General features: G+C 41.8%; 1 protein-coding gene across 1 annotated transcript in view; it reads right to left on the reverse strand.

The window, feature by feature from the left end:
- The window catches only part of wscd2 (WSC domain sialate O sulfotransferase 2), a 44023-nt gene that overhangs the window by 14297 nt on the left and 7480 nt on the right, over nt 1-22246 (reverse strand). Inside the window, exons 2-3 of the mRNA XM_085425498.1 lie at nt 3186-4090; nt 182-296 (exon numbers count right to left, since the gene is read on the reverse strand). Of these exons, the coding sequence (XP_085281624.1) occupies nt 182-296; nt 3186-3573 (503 nt within the window). The 5' untranslated portion in view covers nt 3574-4090. The remainder of the gene's footprint in view (nt 1-181; nt 297-3185; nt 4091-22246) is intronic.

Raw genomic sequence — 22246 nt, forward strand, 5'->3', positions numbered from 1 at the left:
TTTAGCTCAGTTACGATGGGAAAGTACCTTTTGATCTCCTGCAGGTTTTTTTATCTCCCCTTCAGCTCTTTTGTAGTGGAGGGTTTTTTTTAAAATTTCTCAGTAGGAATCAAAAGACAGCAAAAAAAAGAAGGTTAACTTGCCTAATGGATGATTTTTTTGTTGTTTGCTACTGTCATACCTTTCTGCACAGTTGTCCTGGCAACGAAATACAGTCATTTTTTTGTAGTCAAAAAAGGAAACTCCTCTCAGAGCTCTTTTCTGAGTGTCATCAATGTAGCAGCCGATGTACTTTGCTGAAAAAGGAAAGAAAACACAGTTGGTCGTGTGTGCAGAGAAAACATAACTTATATGTACATAAGATTACATTTCTAACGTAACAGCTCATACAGAGCAATCAAAACCCTTTGTCAGAAGTGTCAGAGGTGAATTTTATCCACATTAGAGTCCTCACACACAGCGTCACGCTGTGGTGACATCGCACATGGGAGTCCAAACTGGGGCAGAAGCTTTATTTATTTATAAAGACAGATATCCCCTTCTAGTGGCCTGTAACTGTAGTGGCAGTCATCTCTCTGCATTTTTCAGAAGTGTGTGGGGGCTGGGCTCTAGTGAACCTCTGCAGAGGCATACAATGACCCTCTAACAGCTTCTTGCCTCTCATTAGAACAACGTTCTCGTGTTTAACCGGGCTACACAGACCCTACCAGCAAACCTCTCACCATCTGTGCTCTGCTATCACCCCTTTAAACCTCTGTTAATAACTAAATGGGGGAAAAGCATAGAGTCCCCTGCATTATCTTAATTGTGCTGGTCTACAGGCCTGCATTTGAGCAGCATGTTGTGCACTGCAGCGGATGGTAATCTACCTATTGTTGAGCTGGAAAATAATCTGCTTTTTGATGGAGGCAAATGCAGATTTGATGAAACAGCATCTCTTGTTTTGAATAGCACACTTCTGCTTCGCATTACACGAAGGTAAAGGATGAAATGGCAGATGCAACTGATACAATTATTGTTTTCAATCATTTTAGCATCTTCCGAAATGACCTCATTGCAGCTGGTGAATCACATTTTCCATAGTGCTCCGAGTATATCCTTTCTCCAGCCTACTCCTGTTGTCTATTTGTGCAGCATACATCTGTGCAATTGGCCCACACAGCAAAAATGTGCTTATGCGCCGTGGTCTGCATCTTATCGCAATATTCCCTTCAAATTAAATTTAGAGCCAAGGTGAATTAGTACATTTGGAGTAAAAAGAGAAGGGGAGAAAAACTCTTAACCCAAACACAGCCACCTTTGGAAGACAAAAGGCTCTTAAACACTACATATTAATGAGTGGCGCTGGATGCACGAGCGCAAAAGATAGCTTTGAGGTTATTAATTACTCTATCATCACGTTCGGCTGCAATCCCGTGAGGTTAGAGTTTCAGAAAAGGGCGGCGTGGGGGTGGAGGCGTGGGGTGGCTGAGTGTACATTGTAAACATGTTTGCTTTGCTCCCTCTGAATGTAGAGGGAGCTAAAAAAAAAGGTTATTACCGCTTGTGCATTGTTTTATAGTCTAAATTTGAATTCACAGCAGGTTACTGTGCTGTGACTCAGGGATTATGACCCGCTTCACGCTTACAGATGTTGGGAGTCTTTCTCAGAGTTAAAAATCAGGAGGGAACTCTGCTGTTGTCATAGCACACATAGCACAGATGGAGCAGCAGTCCCTCACACTTATGTTTCATCTTTATGGCAGTTTAGCTCTCCCACCTGGCTGTAAAGCTTCTCTGGAGAAAAAAAAAAAACAGGAACCAACATCACTAAAAGGTAGTTTAAACAAAATCTGTCTGTTTATTTACGCTTTTTTTCAAGTGTCTATTTTAGGATTTTATAGATGATTAAATAGAAACAGCCAGATAGCATGTGCTCATTCCCAGTGAAGTTATCTCCCTGCCAGTGCGTGAAGCAGATGATTATCAGTAGTGGCACCCGAGTGTTTCGAACTCATGCTGTTTTGTATTCTTCCTCCGTGGCGCTGTTGCTCTTTGAGTTTCTTGCACTTATCTAACGACTGTGGGTAAAATGTTACATGTTAACATAAGAGGGGAAAAAATGGTGTTACTACTTTTTTCTTAAGGACTTAACTAGTTTATAGTTTTCTCTTGTGTTTCGCCATGAAGATAGGAGCAACACAGGGGTCGTTTTTTACTTAATAAATGCATATGGCAGAAATGTGAACTGTTGACTTCGTTTTCAAATGTTTGTGCTTCATCCAAGAGCAAAGAAAGTGATAGACACGATACGAAAATCAGAGAGGAGGAAGAGAAAACAGAGCCAGGAGCAAATTTGTCCATGTTTCATTTTAAAAGATCTTTGTCCTGTTCAAGCTCAGAGATGTCAGCTGCAGGTAGACACATCCCAGCCTTACACCAGTGTTTCCATAACACATTATGATTTAATAAGCTGGCACTGAGTTTACATGTAAACCTTTTAAGACGGGATTGTGCACATGAGCCAGATAAAGGGGTTAATCCCACAATCGTCTAATCGTCTGGTTGTTGTCATATCAGTCAAAATGTGAGCATGTGCAGAACATGTGAAGGAGCTACAGCTGAAGCACAGAGACAGGGAGATCCTTAAAGGATTTATTCCGGAGAAAAGACATAATTATAATTATCATCTCACTCCACTCTGAGGAGATCTCCCACATGACCAATTACAGCTAGTAGCGTCGAGTCATTAAGATGCAGCAGTTTGTAATTTTTGGGATCTCTTTCATTTTAGCACAAAGTGGGACAAAAGCAGCTTGTGAGTATGCCAGTGAGCTTCCATTATGAATGGGCCTGCAATAAAAAGTTCAGCATTTGCACCACTGCTGCTGCTATGTTGCCAATTTAGCATTTTTCTCATGCAACATATTGAAAAGAGTTAAAAATGAAGCAGTTAAATGAAAAGTGCGATAACAGCGTACCATATATGACAAATGGAGCCTCTCCCAGCTGACATAATGCATGACTCGGCGTTCACCCTGGACAGGACTAACCACTGAACCATATTGTTTAAAACTGCTTAAAAGAGACATTTGCTAACTTGCTTTGAGATGTAAAAGAAACTAAAGGTTGTGGCTCAGATGGTTTATTTGGAAAACTCCCCAGCTAAAAAAAAGTGCACAACTGCAACAGCGGTTTTCACCCACCTCTTCCATCATCCAGGTCTTTGGCATTGCGTCCTTTCAGCGCGCGGTTCCAGTTGCTGGTGTAGTCTCGCCCCCTGCCCACCATCCCAAGGCCCTCCTGTCTAGTTTTCTTCATCCAAGGGGGACCGAACCTCCGTCCACTTCTCCGTTTTTCCTTAAACACCCTACTCATGAGGCCAAGTCCCCGAGTGTCCGATGAAGCCCAGCTGCCCATCTCCGAAGCTATAAGAGAGTCTCGGCCTCCTCGGGCTCCGGGACCGTTGTCCCCGACGAAGCCAGCGTGCAAAAAAACGAGGCTCCCGGCGGTCAGGTAGAGGAGGATGAGGGAGAAGAATCGCACAGGTTTCCTGCGGAAGTAGCGCTGTATCTTCAGCAGAGGCTTGGCCATGCTGGCTCTCCCAGCCACTCAGACACACTCGCCCAGTGATGAAAAATCATAAAGATGAAGAGTCAACACCACACACAGCCCCACTGGGCACCAGCTAAAGCAAAGATAAAAGTCAATGAAAAAGTCTTAGACCTGCATGAAGGTCACCCAAAAAATAACATGTCTTTTCCCTTGTGGATAAATCTCCAGTCTCGTAAGGAAGGCTGCTTGCATCTGTGCTGCTCTGCCGGTTGTGAGAATCTCTTTCTGCTCCCACTGACAGACCTGCCCTGACAGCCGGCTCTGGGGCCACGTCCTGAAAGGTGAGTGGCTCCAGGTGAAAGATGATCGCTCAAACGCTGCTTTCACTTCAGTTATCAGCCTACAAAGATGCCACACCAGCACCGCAGTGGCACTTTCTCCCACACTGTGCGGAGGGAAGAGGGTTTTATTTATCAGCTGAGCTGAGATCCTTTCAGCTCTGTGCGGCCGGCTATTCACTGAGATGATCCGGGAGAGAAAGGGCGTGCCTCACCATCTGCAGTGAAGACACACACACACACACACACACACACACACACACACACACACACACACACACACACACACACACACACACACACACACACACACACACACACACAGGGAGAATAAACATACACCTGAGTTAGTTTCATCACATGTGGAGTGGAAGAAAAAACATGTGCAGGTTACAAAAGGATAAAGAAGGCAGATCTAAAACGTCTTGAAAAGCTACAAATCAATCCGAGAAAAGACACAGAAGCCGAACACTGAAGCATTTCCTTTACAATACTGTTGGTCCATGCAGTTCAACTTTGTTATGCAATGCAAGCGATCTTCATTCTTCTGTCAAACTCACAGCAAACAGAAATACCAGATGGAACAAAGACAAGCACAGAAAATTAAATAACAGGATTCAAAGCAATTACGTATCTTGGAAACGACTCTGTTTTTAACCGTTGCGCCAAACAGTCATAAAAAATTAACTCTACAAGCCTCAGAGTGCTTTATTATCTTTAATAAATTAAGCTAAGCAGAAAGGACAGGAAAAAATAAAACAAAGCTCTACCCCGCAGCATTTTCTTTAAGATCTATTGTCTGTGGGAGTTTGTGGGAATTAAAGACATTTGTGTAGATGACAGAAAAAGAGCAAAAAGCATCTTTTAAAGAATGCAGAGGTTAAAAATCTGGAAGATTAAGGGTGGTCATCCATAAAACACATGCTTTCATGATTCTGTTCAAGATTTACTGATTGCTCCATTTTGGTTGTGTGTGTTTCGGGATGACTGTATCCCGACTTTCCAAACTCTCTGCAGCTTCTCTCAAAGGAGTCTCTGTTCTGGGACGAGCCCCAGAGGCTACAGTCGGATGGTGTAACGCAACACTCCTCAAGGTCAGGGAATTTTCCAGAACATTTGAGGGGACACTCACCCATGTGACTTTTCTGTCTGTCTGCCTCAGGACAAATCTGCAGAAGACTTGTCACCTGAAACCTAAATGGCACCGCAGTCCCCCCCACTTCCCCTTCTTCTTTTCCCCTCGGTAGTCTATGAAGACTCTGGGACCCTCAAGGAGAAAAAGATTACATTCATGTGCTTCAGCCTGACACAAAGACGGCCCTCATCCTGTTTGACGTCTCTCAAAACTTTGCCTGGATGTAAGGATGGCTTCCATTACCGATGTCTCTCCGCATCTTGATTATTGTGTATTTTGTTCATTTTTAGGATCAGATCTCTCTTCCACAGATAAAAACACGAGACGTTCTGAGATGTTGCAGCCATGTTCACGTCAGCTTTACGAGGACACAAAAACAAACAATGGAGCTTCAAAAAATGTCCGAAAAATAACATCTTAGAAGTAAATCTCTGATGGCGCCAAGTCGCTGAGTATGAACAAACAAATTCACAAGAGATTTAAGTAACTGTTTGACATTTGGGGGAAATGCATTAATTTCCTTTGTCTGTAACCTAATTAACATCTTTATTGTTTGATCTGTACACAAACAAAAACGCCTGCTTCTGCCTGTTAATTTTTCCATCCCCTAAGAAAACAAGTACGATAATAAACTCTTCCTTTAAACGTGCCTGAAATGTCATCCTTTCATTCCCATGAAACAACCTCTTTTCCACAATAACGCAGTTACACAGTAAGATAATTCCTCAACAGCTGTATAAACACTGTTGAAAAGTGACTCCTGCACTCCAACTCCACATTGTAGCCACAATAATTTATCATTCCTGCGTCAGTGTTTCGCTCCCGGTCGATGGAGAAAAGATATTCCTGGACGACTCGGCGACTGCTAAACAAGCTGGTGTTTGTTTCAAACCGAAAACTGTTTGCCCAGGAGACGCTGAATCATGTCGAAGCCAGGGTTATGCGGTTGAAAATCAAACTGCGTATTACATCATGCTTACGACCCCTACCTCACCGAAGACAAAAACACAAGTCTAATAATTTGCACCGGTCCTTCCTGAGATCAGGCTGCTTGAAGGCCACGGGGGTTTTGAGTGGGGCTGTTACGTTTGCCACAGCTTAAAATCAGCGTTCTCTACTGAATCGTATAGTAAATGGATTTATGAGAGCAAACGGACACGTGTGACATCTAATCACTCTCCCTCTCATGAACACGACAGGACCACACACAAAGGATAATTACTGCTGTTAATAATTCATGGTCCCCCCTCCCCAGTTACCAAAGTGAAACTGAGCTCTACTTGTGGTTAATTTGCAGTAACAAAAGTGTGGATGCATGCTGCAGGTACATGAGTCCCATGTTTAAAAAACAGGCAAGTACACACTTTACTGTGCCTCTAACTCTGCCAGTTCCAGCACAAGTTAATGTTAATATAATATATGTCTGTGTGGATTTTTTTATGGTAAAATATTCAATTTTTCACAGGAAAAGTCAGAGGATCACTATTTAGATGCAAAATCTTTACAAAATGAGTCAGATTATAAATATTTGCTGAGATATTTCAGACAAAAGTGAAGGTCTGACTGACCAAATAACACTGGCTAACCTCCCTGACCCCAAGTATGATCCCACCGTACTTTGCAGCTTAGTTAATCGCAGAGGTGGGACCAAGTCATTGTTTTGCAAGTCTCAAGTAAGTCTCAAGTCTTTATCCTCAAGTCTCAAGTCAAGTCTCAAGTAATGTCAGGCAAGTCAGAGTCGAGTCTCAAGTCACTGGTGTAAAAGTCCGAGTCAAGTCACAAGTCTGAAACTTTGAATTTCAAGTCCTTTCGAGTCTTTAAAAAAAACAAACGAAAAAATAATGTTGCAGTTATGCTAAATGTAAATATTAGACCATGTAATTTTTAAATCTGTGTTTTTCTCAACACATGACAAAATAGTGAACTTAGAAAATATACACAAATTGTGAAATTGCACCTCTATAAAATGCAGCTCAATTAAACCTAGCTCCAAGAATAATTTTCACCGACAGTTCTGAGATAAGCTGCATGTTATTCTTGGATGTGGTTGTAGGACCAGCTTTAAAATCGCATGACAAAAATATCATACACATTAAAAAAAACTGTATCACCAACGTAGCCTGGACAACATTTGCTAGTTAGATGAAGTCAGCTATCTCATCGTAGCATATTTATATGCATATTTATAATTATACGGTTCTTGGAGTGAGCGCATACACTCATGAAGTTTAGTAACTTCAGGTCACTGCAACAAGCCCAGGTACAGTTTACCGACGGATGGGTACAGGACCTTGAAATGCACCGTGTAGAAAGTAAAGACCATCGTACGTATCATAAGTTTACCAGTCTCACAAATCGTCTTCATAAATACACATTCCTTAACTGTTTATTAATAGGACCTTTGAGCTCAACGGTAATTAATTAGTAGTGGAAATAATTTCTGGTACCCATCACAGAAATGTAGCAGTGACAATAATATTGGATGCTGTAATCGTACTGGGCAATTAGTGATACAAAAAACCTGTTTTATCCTGTGAATAAAAGTATATATTTTTGTCAATGTACCATAATAACAGAAGCGAAACGCAATATTGTGTCAGGACAATTCACTATTTATGCACAATAAACAAAGGAGCATAGCGCGACAATTTCTGTTCAGCGCCAGACTTGCTTGTAACCTATATCACCAATTATGTTATGAAAATGACGTATTAACTACTACAAAACACTGACCTTCGTGTAAATGCTTGGAGCAGACTAACATGTGAGCTGGAGTGTTCTGGGACGTTATATTTGATCTTTGAATGGCTGCAATCCAGGCCATCCGTCGCGTCTTTGTTACTTCGGAAACATGAACAATTTCTCTTCAACGACGTAATCCGATAACAACCGATCTCTTTACCCGTCGGCTTCCCGTGGCTGTCATGCGACCGGCTATTGCAGTTAATAATACAACAGCTTCTTGACATTTTTGTGTTTCTTTTTATCGCTGTATAACTGATTTTAATTGAAAGCCTGCGTGCGCTAGTACCGCTTGCCACGAGTTCCCAGAATCCTTTGCGGTTCTACCCGTGAATGACGTCACATTTTCAATCTCTATATAATATGCATGCTAAATTTTATATTTGGGGTAAAATATCAAGTCTTTTCAAGTAAACCGGTTCAAGTCCAATTCAAGTCCCAAGTCATTGGTGTAAAAGTCCAAGTCAAGTCACAAGTCTTAGAACATTTTTTCAAGTCAAGTCTAAAGTCATAAAATTAATGACTCGAGTCTGACTCGAGTCCAAGTCATGTGACTCGAGTCCACACCTCTGGTTAATCGCATCCTTTCTTCTGGGAGAAAATAGGAGAACAGAATTGAATAAAACAGACACATGAAGAAAAAGGAAATGCAGACAGAAAAGAGACAGGAGGAGCTGTGGAGGTCTTTTTTTTTTTGCCAGATCACCGATATTACTCCAGTGGAGTGGGCACAAACTCACTGACTGACCATTAATTCACATTCATATTAAATGAGCCAGCAAATATTTAATCAGAGAGGATTTCAGGACGGAAACGTCAAAGTTAATCTTTGGCAAGCAGGCGGACGGCCAGCTTTGCTTTTGGTGCAGGCAAACGCCGCCACAAGTCAATCCATAAATATTCTTCCTATGGGACTCGTTGGGCAAGGAGAGGAATGAGTGTTTCACCTCTACAGTCAAGAAACAGACAACTGTCAACTAGCACGGACAAGTGGTGGCTTCAAACAAGGAGCGATGGGAAGAAATCAGCAATAAAATATCTGTGCTCTACTCTGCCTTTGTTTGCAGGTTGTTAAATGTTGATGCTGATCACCTGAAGTGCACAGATCGGGTTTGAGAGTCTTTTCATCCTCTCAGCTCAGCATCAATTTTCATGTTCCCAATGAAAGATTCAAATATTGTCCATAAACACTTTATTGCTGTAAAATGTACTGAATAAATGCACATTCACAGCTATAAACAAAACACCGCCCACATGCTAAACTGACCATAAGCTGAGCAACCGCCTCTCCACATTGTTAGAATACTTTATGCAGTTAAAGACTCGTAAAAACAACCATGCTGCGACAGAGATGACACCAGCAGGAAAAAGGCTCTATTAGAGTGGTTATGCAATACTTGATTTTGCATAACGGTTCTGATTCAGGACAGGAAGAGAAAAGTTATTTCACACCCAACAAGATGTGATCTTTAGTAGATTTGGTTTTTAGACGTGTTATACTTAGTCATGACAGAGGCAGAAAAAACATCCAGTTATGTTACATGACTCTGCAGATCCTTTCCAGGTCGCCAATTTTCTTTGCTTTCGTTCTTTTCACCAGTTCGTGAAGTGCAAATCAGCTGTACGGAATCAGCTATGATATCCTCCCACAGTTTTTAAATGGGAAAAATACCGGAAAACAAGTGTTTGGTAAAGCGAGGTTGTGTTTAGTCCGCAGTGGGGGGAAATAAAAAGCAAGGACAGTCATTAACAATGCGTTTGCACACGAGGGAAACACACACTGCTGTGATGGAAACTAGCAATATCAACAGTGGCAGGAAGAAAAGGTTATCAGGACTCTGGTGCCAGCATTACTGGGAGGGGAAATCATTTGAGGTTTCTTCTAATGCCCTCTTTGTCCCTGTTTGTACAACTTCGAGTCCCATCCTGTAAAAGAGCCGTTCTGTGGGACGTCTTCTTTCCTTTAGCAGCAGAGGGGGTTAACAATGATAGCGGCAGCAGCCCTGACCCTCCCCTCACCCTGGGGCCCGTCCTTCCGCTCTCCTGGTGTGTTTGGCCTGCCAGTGCACATTAGCTATGACTGTCAAATCACATCAAACTAAAGATCGCATTCCTCCCCCGGTGACATTACTAAGCATGTTTGTTTTTACACGCAGATTCCTCATTCATCCGGCTGCAAAGTTGCCTTATTGCAGGTCTGAATGAAATGTCAAAGCAGAGGAGTTATTGAGAGCTCCTCTTTAGCATAAAGTGTGTAAATGTGTTTATTTCAACATTGGTTTTAGGTGTTTTTCAATGAAAACTTTATGGAAGACATCTGCAGTCTAGAAAAAGATCCATCTCATGTAAAAACTGAGAAAGCTCAAATAAACCACTGCCAAAGTTTTGCTGATCTGCAGAAGAGATTCAAGTGGCTCGCTCAGCACAGATGGCAACTCTTAGGAGCGCATGACCCCTGAAAACTGGAGTGTGAACATGACTGTGTCGAGTAACAACAGGATTATACTGCCAAAGCAGTTTTCTTCCTTTAGCGTTTGGCAAAAGCTGCTGTGGTATGTGCTACAGTTTTGGCTTCCCATCTTGTTGTAAGCCATTTTAATTAAAACTGTGTTTATCTCACTGTGTGTTCACATTAGTGATTGGCTTAATGCCCAATACACTTCATTAGTGGTGGCCACTCACAAGGAAACTCATCAGCAAAGATGCAAGAATCACCGCACGGCGACAAATCCCATGAAGTAAAGCACTCTGCTCACAAACATTTTATTACGAATGGTTCAATTTTAAACTTTCTCCCAAATCCAACAACATAACTAGGAACCATCACATCCAGCAGGCTCCTGACACCTCAAAGTATCACTTAACATATCCTGTGATAAAGTTTCTAAATATAATGCTCCACTATCAGCGCTGCCTTGTAATGCATGCTGTTTATTATTGGCTCGTCTGTCTAGAACCTCTGTATGTCTGGATATTTTTAAAAATGTGAACTATCTGATAAAAGTATGACAGAATTTGAGTACGTGTGATTAAAAGTGTGTTAAAACTGACTTGGGATGATGGCGTGCTTAAAAGCGAATAATGTAAGCTGTTAGATTTCGTGTGTTTAGACTTTTTCAGAATTATCTGTTTAACTTCATTTTAGGTTTGAGCAACAAACCTTCGGACACGCTGTAACATGTAACTTAAACATTGTGATAAAAGCTCTGAAGCTCTGAGTTATAGAAGTTCCATGATGTGCAGCCGATCAGTGTATGAATGTAAACACAGACCGTAAGGTTCAGCAGAGGTTTACGTGACAGAAATAATGATGACACGACGCATATGTTAGCCAAGTTTTAAGAGGATACAAAGTTTACAAGAGGACCAGCACTACCATTTTTATTATTGAGAGCATATTTCAGGCTGACATAATCAGCATGTGTGTAAATAAATGATGATAGCAGATTAATAATCCACAAATATTTGGCTTTCATCCACCAAAGTTCAAGGTCAACTCAATGATTTATTTGTCAAATATTTACAAATATTGTCAACATATGGAATAGCACCATATAGGATTTAAAACTCCGTGAAGCGCTACCTTATCGTGGTGGAGGGGTTTGTGTGTCCCAGGGATCCCAGGGGCTATGTTGTCTGGGGGCTTTTGCCCCTTGGTAGGGTCTCCCATGGCAAATAGGTCCTGGGTGAGGGACCAGACAAACAGTGATTCAGAAGACCCTTATGCCCCGCCCTGGAGCCAGGCCCAAGGCCCGAGGGCGAGCGTCTTGGGCCCAAGGCCCGAGGGCGAGCGTCTTGGGCCTTGGTCCATGGGGCCCGGCCGGGCACAGCCAGAAAAGGGGACATGGGCCCATCCTCCCGCAGGCCCACCACCCGCAGGAGGTGCCGTAGGGGTTCGGGTGCATTGTGTGCCGGGCGGCGGCCAGGAGTGGAGGCCCTGGCGGACTGATTCCCGGCTACCAAGACTGGCAATTGTGACATGGAATGTCACCTCTCTGGTGGGGAAGGAGCCTGAGTTAGTGCGTGACGTTGAGAGGTACCGGCTAGATATAGTCGGGCTCACCTCTACGCATGGCTTGGGCTCTGGAACCAGTCTCCTGGAGAGGGGCTGGACTCTGTCTCAGTCAGGAGTTGCCCCTGGTGAGAGGCGGCGGGCTGGGGTGGGTATTCTAATATCCCCTCGGCTTGCTGCCTGTACGTTGGGGTTCTTCCCGGTGGACAAGAGGGTTTGTTCCCTGGGCCTTAGGTTCGGGGAACGGGTCCTGACTGTCACCTGCGCTTATGCGCCGAGTGGCAGTTCAGAGTACCCAGCCTTCTTAGAGTCCCTGGGTGGGGTGCTGGAAGGTGCTCCACCTGGAGACTCTGTTGTCCTGCTGGGAGACTTCAATGCTCACGTGGGTAACGACAGCAAGACCTGGAGGGGCATAATTAGGAGGAACGGCCTCCCTGATCTGAACCTGAGCGGTGTTTTGTTATTGGACTTCTGTGCAAATCACAGTTTGGCCATAACAAACACCTTGTTCGAACATAAGAGTGTCCATAAGTGCACGTGGCACCAGGACGCTCTAGGCCGCAGGTCGATGATCGATTTTGTAATCATATCACCAGACGTGCGACCATATGTTCTGGACACTCGGGTAAAGAGAGGGGCTGAGCTGTCAACTGATCACCACCTGGTTGTGAGTTGGATCAGGTGGCGGGGGAGGATGCTGGACAGACCCGGTGCACCTAAACGCGTAGTAATGGTGTGTGACGCTGCTGTATTGAGCTGCGGCTGCAAGATGGTTGGTGCCTGTTGTGGTGGTAACCCCGAACCAAATGGTGGACACCAGAGGTGAGGGGGGCTTATCGGGCTTGGTTAGCCTGTGGGACTTCGGAAAGAGCTGACAGGTACTGACAGGCCAAGTGGAATGCGGCTCGGGCAGAAGCAAAAACTCGGGTGTGGTAGGAGTTCGGAGAGGCCATGGAAAAAGACTTTTGGACTGCCTCGAAGAGATTCTGGCAAACCGTCAGGCGTCTCAGGAGAGGAAAGCGGTGCTCTACCTGCACTGTGTATAGTGCTGGCGGAGCGCTGCTCACTTCGACTGAGAAAACTGTCGAGCAGTGGAAGGAATACTTCGAGGACTTCCTTAATCCCACTGACACGTCTTCCGAGGAGGAAGCAGAGGCTGGGAATGAGAGGGATGACCAGCAAATTTCCGGGGGCGAGGTCACTGAGGCAGTTAAACAGAGGCACCAGAGAGCCCCTGGTGTGGATGAGGTCCGCCCCAAGTTCCTGAAGGCTCTGGACGTTGTAGGGCTGTCCTGGCTGACACGCCTCTACAATGTTGCGTGGAGATCAGGAGCAGTACACGTGGACTGGCAGACCAGGGTGGTGGTCCCCATTTTTAAGAAGGGGGACCGGAGGGTGTGTTCCAACTTCAGGGCCCACGACTCGGCCCCGGATAAAGCGGAAGAGGATGGATGGATGGATTTAAAACATCAAACTGATGATAATGCTCTGCAGAGCTTTTTAGATAGCCTTTGTTTCTTACTGCCACTGTTTGTATTGACAATACACAGGCATGTAGGGAATCATACATGAGGATGTTAAATATCATGTTACTTTCTTGTGATTTTGTTATAATATATATGAATACATGTACAAAGTTCCTGAATAAGTATAATATCTTTGGAAAACAAGATAAACGTGACCAAAAACCTTTACCAAACATGAAGGCTACACATGTATATCTATAGCCACATAAACAAAAAATAATTATACTCAGTATCTCAAGTACATGAAAATGGGTTTGAACAGGACAAATTAACAAAATCCTGCACTGTGCACTTGTTTTTACTGCACCACAAACCTCTTAAAGTAAGTTCAATGAGAACAAATAAAAAAATGAACACATGTAAAATACAATGCAAGTCCTTTAAATGTAAATATTGCCCAGACAGAGAGCTGCCTTGGGGGAGGTTTGTGCTTTCTCTTGTTTGTGCTTCTGCATGTTGTTTATTCAGAGAGGTACATTACGACGGAAGTTGAACACTGCCATGCTTTCTCAGGGTTAGCTGGCTTAAAAAAAAATCCAGTTGGCAATAACCAGTGTCACATCTGTGGTTATCAACTGTTTCTGTGTGCTCGCTTAAAAAGGGGTATTTCACACCTCATATGACTCATCTTCCACACAAAATGAGTGCCGCCTACTAAATGGTAAAAAGAATCTACGAAGACTACAAAAAATATAACAGCAACCATGTTGAAGGAAGGCAGGACAGGAATGCTGCAGAAAGCGTAAAATAAGTTTATTTTGAGTTAATATATTTATTCTAACGCTGAAACATTAAAGCTTACGTCCTATAGTGAAATTAATTTTATTGATTCAACAGGTATTGTTGGTGTTCTGACACATATAAAAGTATGAAGGCATTTTCTGCACATTGTCCTGCACATTCCCAGCAAAAAATCGATGCATTAGTATTAACTAGTATTAAAAGAATTGGTGAAAATGTGCCATTTTCAGCAGTTTTTAAAGTGAAACTCCTGACCATTTTTCCATTCATAATCCAACCAAATTGTGGATTTGGATCAGAGTTAGCCACCTGAATGTACAGAATATATATCACTACATCTTAAACCCACAACTGCAAGCACGTAAACATTTGGGGCACTAATCTTAGCACTGAAGAAAAGAAAGGAAACGGTAAGCCTGCTAACAAACACGACACACACACACTCACATCTTTTTTTTCTCATCAGAGATAATAATTGTAAAATACGACCTTTGTCAAATCACATCCTGCCCTGGAGAAAACTCAGTCCCGACCACTGCATCACTATGAATCATCTAACTGCTTAATTATTAGTTTATCAGCATAAGTTTACGGAGAGACACTACGACAACAATCATTCATCTTCCCCAAAACAACACTGAGAAGTTAATTATTCAATTCAGGAAAAGAGCGTCTGCTTGATATTTCAACATGTACGTGACATTTCTTTTTCTTTGCCAATGTTGAAACAAGCAGTCGCTGTATTCCTTCGTGTTGTTACCTGGCCCGGTTAGTTAACCTCCCCCAAAAGCCAGTGGTAATTATGAACAGCATTACATTTGTTATTGGAGAGAGCTGAATGCACCAATGAGAGGAAAACATTTTAAGAACAACCCCCCCAAAAGCTTAAAAATTAAGCCCAGGATGGCAGGGAAAAGGCATCATTGTAATCCTGATAAAACTCCAGGTCCATTAAGCTCAGTGGTGACTTTTACTCAGAAAAAGAAGAGGTAAATTAAAGGGTCTAAAAATAATGTAATCCTCTCCTTTGACTAGCCCACAGTAGCATTAAGCTGCAGAGCTTTAATAGAGTCACTGATGATCATGAACATTTCCACCAGAGCAGAGTGATAAGCAACTTATACAGTGAAAGCAAAGTGGAAGTGATAGAATAATAGCTCTATTGTGACTGCGGACACGAAGCAGCAGAGTTCAATTAGGAACGAGCAAAAAGCCAAAATCCGGATTAGCACAAAATTTTCTGTATATTTAAAAGAATGGAGAAAATAATGAAATAAGAAAAAGTAAGTTGTTTGACTCTATTTCGGGAGAGAACAGCTGGAAATGTTTTTGATGCCAACCGAATGACAGTTCTGGTATTAATGTGTCAGCAAGCTCCTAACAGAGATAAACATCCCAGATGCCTGCTGTGTGACTTTCTGACTCACCCTCGCTAGCTGCAGCACCCAGATCCCAGTTGGCCACATAGACGGGCATTTGAGAAACAATCACTTGAATTGGTTCTCTTTAATGGCTTCATAAAAGAAGTAATTATTCTGCAGCGGGAAGGCGCTGTCAATGGGAGATCAAATGATGTCTTCCACTATCCAACCTTAACAAAGCTCCTCATTCAGGACCTTACAGGGTATCTGCAGCTTTTTCTCAAAAAAGGAAAAGAGCTTGGTTTTTTGTTTTTTTTGCCCCACTTCTCTTCTCGCACCTTCTCTAAGCACACAGGATCTCTGCTTTAATTAAAAGTGAATTCTCAAAGCTCAGCTCTGCTGTGAATCTCAGCGCTCTCTGCTTCAATACGCTTAAGGAGGGGATTGCGGAGGGTTTTCAGTAAATGTTTAGTTGGTGAGGAGGAAGAAGAGGAGGAGGAGGAGGAGTGTTGGAGGTAAGGAGGGGAAAAGTCGTGTGGAAAAATGGAAAGTTTCAACAGTCAACAATTAATCTAAAAGCACAAGACTCATTCACTAGAGAAAATGTAGTCATTTATTAAGAGAGAACAAGGCAAGAGCTTAGACTTTAGAAAAGTGCAGTGCTGCAGCACTCATGAACGTGCATTTGCCTGATCTGTATTTGGTATCACTCATTATCAAACATATTAATATTTATGGGAAGCTGTTTACTATTTGTGAGCTGGATTTTTGAGTACTCTTCATTTAGTGCCCACTGTTACCATCATTGTTTGTGGGAAACATATTAGCATGGCTGAAGCTCTGCTCCACTTATTGGATCTGCTCCATTTATTGTTATTATTTATGACAATAAATCACTTTTTTGAGGGCCTAAACATGTTTGAAAACTCACGGGTTTTGCACGCGCATCACAAATAAGGATTCAATATTTTAAGGATCTCAGCACCCTCGGCACATACTCTGGCCTACATGAATGAAATTTGTTGCACATTAGATTTCCACTGTGGGATCAACACATGACATACAGCAAGACATACAGTGTAACTACTGAATGCTCAGTAATGCCGCCTAGTGGGCACAGGAAGTGATAAGTAACAAGTTTACGCAACAGCCAGTTAGATTCCAGGACACATGGCTATACTGTTGATGTCCTTAATCAAGATTCCGACTTCCACTTGAAAGCATGAAATGCGCCATCGATATGGATAAAAGAGTGAGGACCACGTCATCTCTGCTCAAAGCTTTAATTCTTTTTTGTTTGGGAAAATTATACTTTGAGGGGAAATGAGCATAAATAATCTGCTAAATTGTATTCTCTGCTTAGTGCCAGACAACAACACTAGCATCACTCAGGAGTGTGAAAAACAAGGCCAGGGGTCCAGAATAAGCCTGGCAAAGACCCCAATCCGGCCCACTGGTAACCTTTGGAAAATGTGATGAAGGGCATCATTTCCTGCTAAACAATTACAATTAAAAAGCATGAAAGTTCCTGTTATTTTCACTATCTACCATAGAAATTATAGAAATAAAGTGGGCCCACAAAGGGGAAAAAAGGAGATTTTCTGGGCAATGAGCTGCCAGAACTTTTTCTGTAATTTTACAAATTTATTTATTTGTGCTGCATTTACTACATAACCATTTTTTATTTTATTTTTTATTCTTCTTTGTCTTATATTAAATGGGATTAAATATGTAATTAAACATGTGACACACTGACAGAAATGTGGGTTTTACTGGTTCGGCCCACTTAAGGTCAAAGTGGGGTTTATGTGGTCCACTGAGTTCTAACATAAAAGGTTTAGAGGCCTTCGTTACTTATTTATCAAAATAAAATGTTGTGTTAGTGTTAGCACTGCACTCGTCCATGATGCACATAATCCACCGTCTTTGCCAAGACAGTTGATCAAACACAATTCGGTTTTCTGCTATTCCCTCTTGCTGAGTGAAACGGCAGTGCTAGAGCTCATCTCTGATTTAAAGACCACTTAATGTAGAAACAACAAAGGGGACTTACTTAGAATCGGCTTAGCAGTTTAGTTGTATCTCGCAAAAAAAGACCTCTACATAAGTCATTGGGAGGAGGTCAGAAAGAGTGGAGGGTGTATAAAATGCGGGGTTTCAGAAGAGATGAGAGCTCTGGATCCTCAGTCCCACATGTTTTTGGCAGCAATTAGTTATAGCATATAAATGGACTACCAAAAACAGAGCTGGAAGAACAGTGACTATTGGATTTGCATTCACCAAGCGGACAGAATAAAACAACTGCCAACGCAAGCTTGTGGTTATCTAAGCTCGTGTGCATCTAAGCATATGCTCGCCATCGTGTTTTCCGTGCCGGCTTGGGTTGGCCAGGAGATGTTTTTACATGTTATTGCCCACGAGTGACCACAAAAAAATGAAAGAGATTTGACAGATGAGGAAAAAAAGCTGAATTATCCCTTTACAAGTGCAAATATGCATAATTCTATTTTTTTTTTTTAGCAGAATCACTACCGCAGATCAGAGGTTTGACCGCTTTTCGTGCTAAAAACACCAAAAGGAAGCATCTTTCGTTTGTAATGATCCGAACTGCATCCTCTCGTACTCATGGAGTACGGCTTAACTTATTCCCTGAGGAAGATGTTGACACAACTGTCCTTGTGTATCACACAGCTCCTTCTGGACCGCTAGGCAGAGTAAGAACAGAAAAACAGTCGAGTGCTTGGTGGTGCAGCAGGAGGGGAGACAGACCCTCCACTGTATGACACGCATTCAAGCTCCCATGTCAACGAGCAGCCACTCTGCTGAAGTGTCTTTAAGCAAAGAGCTGGATCCTCCAGCACTGTTGTTCTGCAGCTCTTCACTCTCACCTCCCACAGCAAGGGGAAAATGAAAGGAACACTGTTGTTATTGTTACGCAAATACAATGAACAATAGAGCAGACAGGAAATACTCGTTAAACGAAACAATCATTAACGTGGGTTTCAAACGCTCTGAAGACACTTTTGTTTTTACGCCATAGGTATTAACAAAATCTCACTTCCTGTATTCTGAAGTCTTTTCTGGTTCCTGTGAGGAATCACAGTGGTCTAAACCCTACGCAGCTGAAACTGTTGTCACCTAAAGAAATCATTTCAAATTTATTGATTAGATTTTTTTTTTTAAATAAATTAAGACTTTGACGTTTGAGTACTACATATGTCTGGAACACTCCCAACATGATTAAAGAGGTTACTCAGCAAGCTGTGTGGACTATAAAAGGTGATCCTGTCCATGGCACCACATGCTGGGATGACTTCAGCAGATATAAAATCTTGAAACTACAAGCTGCTGTCTCAGCATGAAGCTCAACAAACAACAGGATTCTGTAAAAGACTCGGGTATATGGTATTTTTCCACTTCATTCTGTCACTTTATGTGCTTTTTAGATTTAAAGAAAATTCTCATTCTCTTCGGCGCGAGCAAAAACTACACCAGCATGTCTGTTGCCTAACATTTCAATGCATGTAAAACGTCCCTCATTCCTATTTCTCCAAGTATCATTACACAAATTATATATGATGAATGTGATATTATTGCATTGTTATTTGCTACATTTCACCCTTCCATCTGATTAATGTAGAAGCTAATCTGCAGTGTCTGCAGAAATACATTATATTGCATTTGTTAATAATATACTTTATCTATGACATCTGAACCTAAATAGGTGCCAGTTAGTAAAGTAAAAAGTGTGACATTTTCTGGGAAATATATGGCGGAGGAGAAGCAAATAAATGCAAAACGTACCTCAAAATCTTTTGTAAGCACTCAGCTGGAGTCCACTACATAAAAGCATACGTTTTCCCAGAAAGCGGATGAAATGATCCGTTTTGCAATTCTAAAAAGTTAAACAGCAAACATCTTGAGCTAAGTTCCTTATGAGATTGCAGTGACAGTTGAGTAGTTATATATGTTGAAATAAACCACGAAAAAAACATCAATGTTTTCAATTTACAGTGTTTGCACAGACCGCCGCCCCAGCAGAGCAGAAGCTTATGCAGCCAAAGCATATGTTTTGAATCATGACTGAAAATTATTTTCTCACTTCACTGGAGAAATGTTCTCCTGCCGCTAGTATTGCAGAAGTCTATATTGCATTTACCACCTACACAAACAACCCACAGCAGAATCTCAAGTAACTGACACCCATACTGGTGGAGTGTCAAAACAGCAACTTATCTGCACTGAACATAACAGCAGCCTCGTACCGACTGACTTTATTTTACTTTACAAAAAAGATAATGAAAGGATAGCATGACAACAGTCTGCTCATCTGTCGTGGAGCGCTGTTGTACACAAGCTGTTTAGCAGTTTTTGATGAGCTGTTCGGTGTGAACAATTACGCAGGGCAGTGGTCTGGATGCATTCATTGGAGGAACATGAAGAGCGTACATATAATAGGATGCTCTGTAAGCACGCCTCGCAAAATGTGTAGTGAACCGCGCGCCTCATCAGCATCGCGCAAATCTCCGTGCAAAAGGTCGAGCAGCACCAGAGGCCTACTGTCAACATATCTTTTCCAATTAGATATGAAGATTGTTAGAGGCCTCGCTGCTTTTACGTTCTATTTTTATTCAAATGATGGTGTTGTTGATAAGTTGCTGATGTTCTGATGTCCTCGCTGTTGGTCCCGTCAGTTCAATATTCCCATGACTGAACACTGATAATAACCACAGCGATAATGTGCATGTCAAATTCACACGTATTTTAAGACTGGGGGGAACTAAGTGGGTTTTGTGTAGGAGTATGTTAAGATATGCACTTCCTTTACTTAAGAACTTTTCATTAGTTTCTTTTTCTTTAATGTAATTTGGCAGAATATCGAACAGAATTTAGGACAAGGACTATCTGCCTTCTCTAAATTCTGCTTTGTTTTGAAAATCAAATCCTTTGAAGAAAAGGAAGAGAAAGAGAAAGCTTAAACTTTGTGTGTGCATGTCTGTGTCTGTGTGTGGTAATGCAGTGTTGTGCCACACTATTGTGATGTGCAACAAAATTACCATAACATAAATTATTTAAATTTTAAGGTGACAACTTGGTAATTATGTGAAGATTTAGGTTGAGGTCAGGTTCACAGGAGTTGAGGTTTATTCGTTTTGCTAAATTGGCAGCAGGGATTTAAGAGTCTGCTGTCTCCCCAACACGCATATTTTTATATTTCCAATTATAAATCTTTGCTTCAGCTAAGAATGTTAATGTAAGTCACAAAACAATGCTTTCACAATAATCTGCTCACGATAATCAAAATACGGTGATTCTTCTACGGTGCATATCTGGTATAAGCCACGAGAAATAACTCCAAGGAACCAAAAATAAATTATACAGGAATTTGTTTTGCATGCTTGCAAAACTGATTTTTGGCAAGAAAAAGCATTGTTGATGCTTTGTCCCACTTTGAGTTTTCACATCTTACTTCAGCATTAACCCAAAGAATATATGTAATGCAATAACGGGATTTGTCTTTAGAAAACCATGAAGAAAATAAATAAGTACAAAGTGCAAAATTGAAAACAAACCAAGTCAAAATCAGGTCTCCTGGTTTCTAAATAACAGAAACAGAAACTAACACAATGGAAACCAAACTAAGTAAAGCTGAAAAAGAATCCATCTGACTTAAATCTGCAGATATCTTGGTTTTGCTCCATACTGACAAAATGCCAAACACTGTTTGGCCGGAAAGGAGTGGCCTGGGAAATAAAAAGAAGACCACTTCCTGTGGATACTGTAATTATGAATCTTCACATATCCCTCAAACAAAAATATGGAAAAAAATGTTTATAAAAAACCAAAATATAATGATAAAAGATGTATGTGTTTCAAATAAATAGATTCAAAGTAAGCAAGTTATGCATGATAATACTGGACAAACAGAGGAAAAAATAAAAGGATGCTTGTATGGCACCTTTGGAAGTTTGAGAAATGCTGACTAGGGCTGAACGATATATCGCATTTGCGATAATATCGCGACATGATCAAGTGCAATTTTCTAACCGCAAAGGCTGCGATTATACTGCGATTATATTATACAATTCATGGGCTGCATCCTCCTGAGGCCGCATTTGTAGACCGATTACGTCACAGCGACGCGCCGAAGGCTGTCCAAATTACTACCATATCCCAGAATTCATAGCGCGGCCCAGTCAAACTCCAGTTTCCAGCAATGGCGGCCGCTACTAAGTTTTAAAATTACTCATACTAATCTTTCTGGGTCACAAAATAAACTTTTAACATATTTTCAGGCGAGAAAGTAGTTGTGTAAACATCAAATATCTGCTCGGTTTATCAAGATATCCCATATTTGCAAAAGTGCTTCGACGTTTTCAGAGGCGTCTGCTACCCACCAGCGCGACAGCTAGCCGGGAGCTCGAGGGTTACTGATGCGGCCGAGAACGGCACAACTCCCGGCACATCATTTTCAGATCACCGCGGAGTTTCGCTGCTCGGGTTAAACGTAATATATAAGTCACTTAGACAACCTAAAAATGTTATTGTTGGGCTTTTTTCAGTGTTTTGTTTGTTCGTGAGTAAATCGGTTTGGCTGAGATTAAAGTTATTAGATTAGATAAAATAAAACTATTAATCCCCCGGGTGGGTTCCTCCTTGGTTTTCACACAGCTGACTAAACGTCAAACAGAAAACTTATTAAACAGAAGTATGAGACAGTCGAGAATTTACACCAGTGTCTGGTTATATTTTAGATAGCAAGAAGCAGACGGCCGAGTTTATTAAACTCCACCGAGACAGCGGTGACGCTAATCAGAACTAGACCGTCCAATTTCACGCCTTTAAATTTTAAAGGC

The sequence above is a fragment of the Rhamphochromis longiceps genome, linkage group LG12 (assembly GCF_057381845.1).
Source record: "Rhamphochromis longiceps isolate RC_006_pf linkage group LG12, R_longiceps_female_GT1.1, whole genome shotgun sequence".
Classification (NCBI taxonomy): domain Eukaryota; kingdom Metazoa; phylum Chordata; class Actinopteri; order Cichliformes; family Cichlidae; genus Rhamphochromis; species Rhamphochromis longiceps.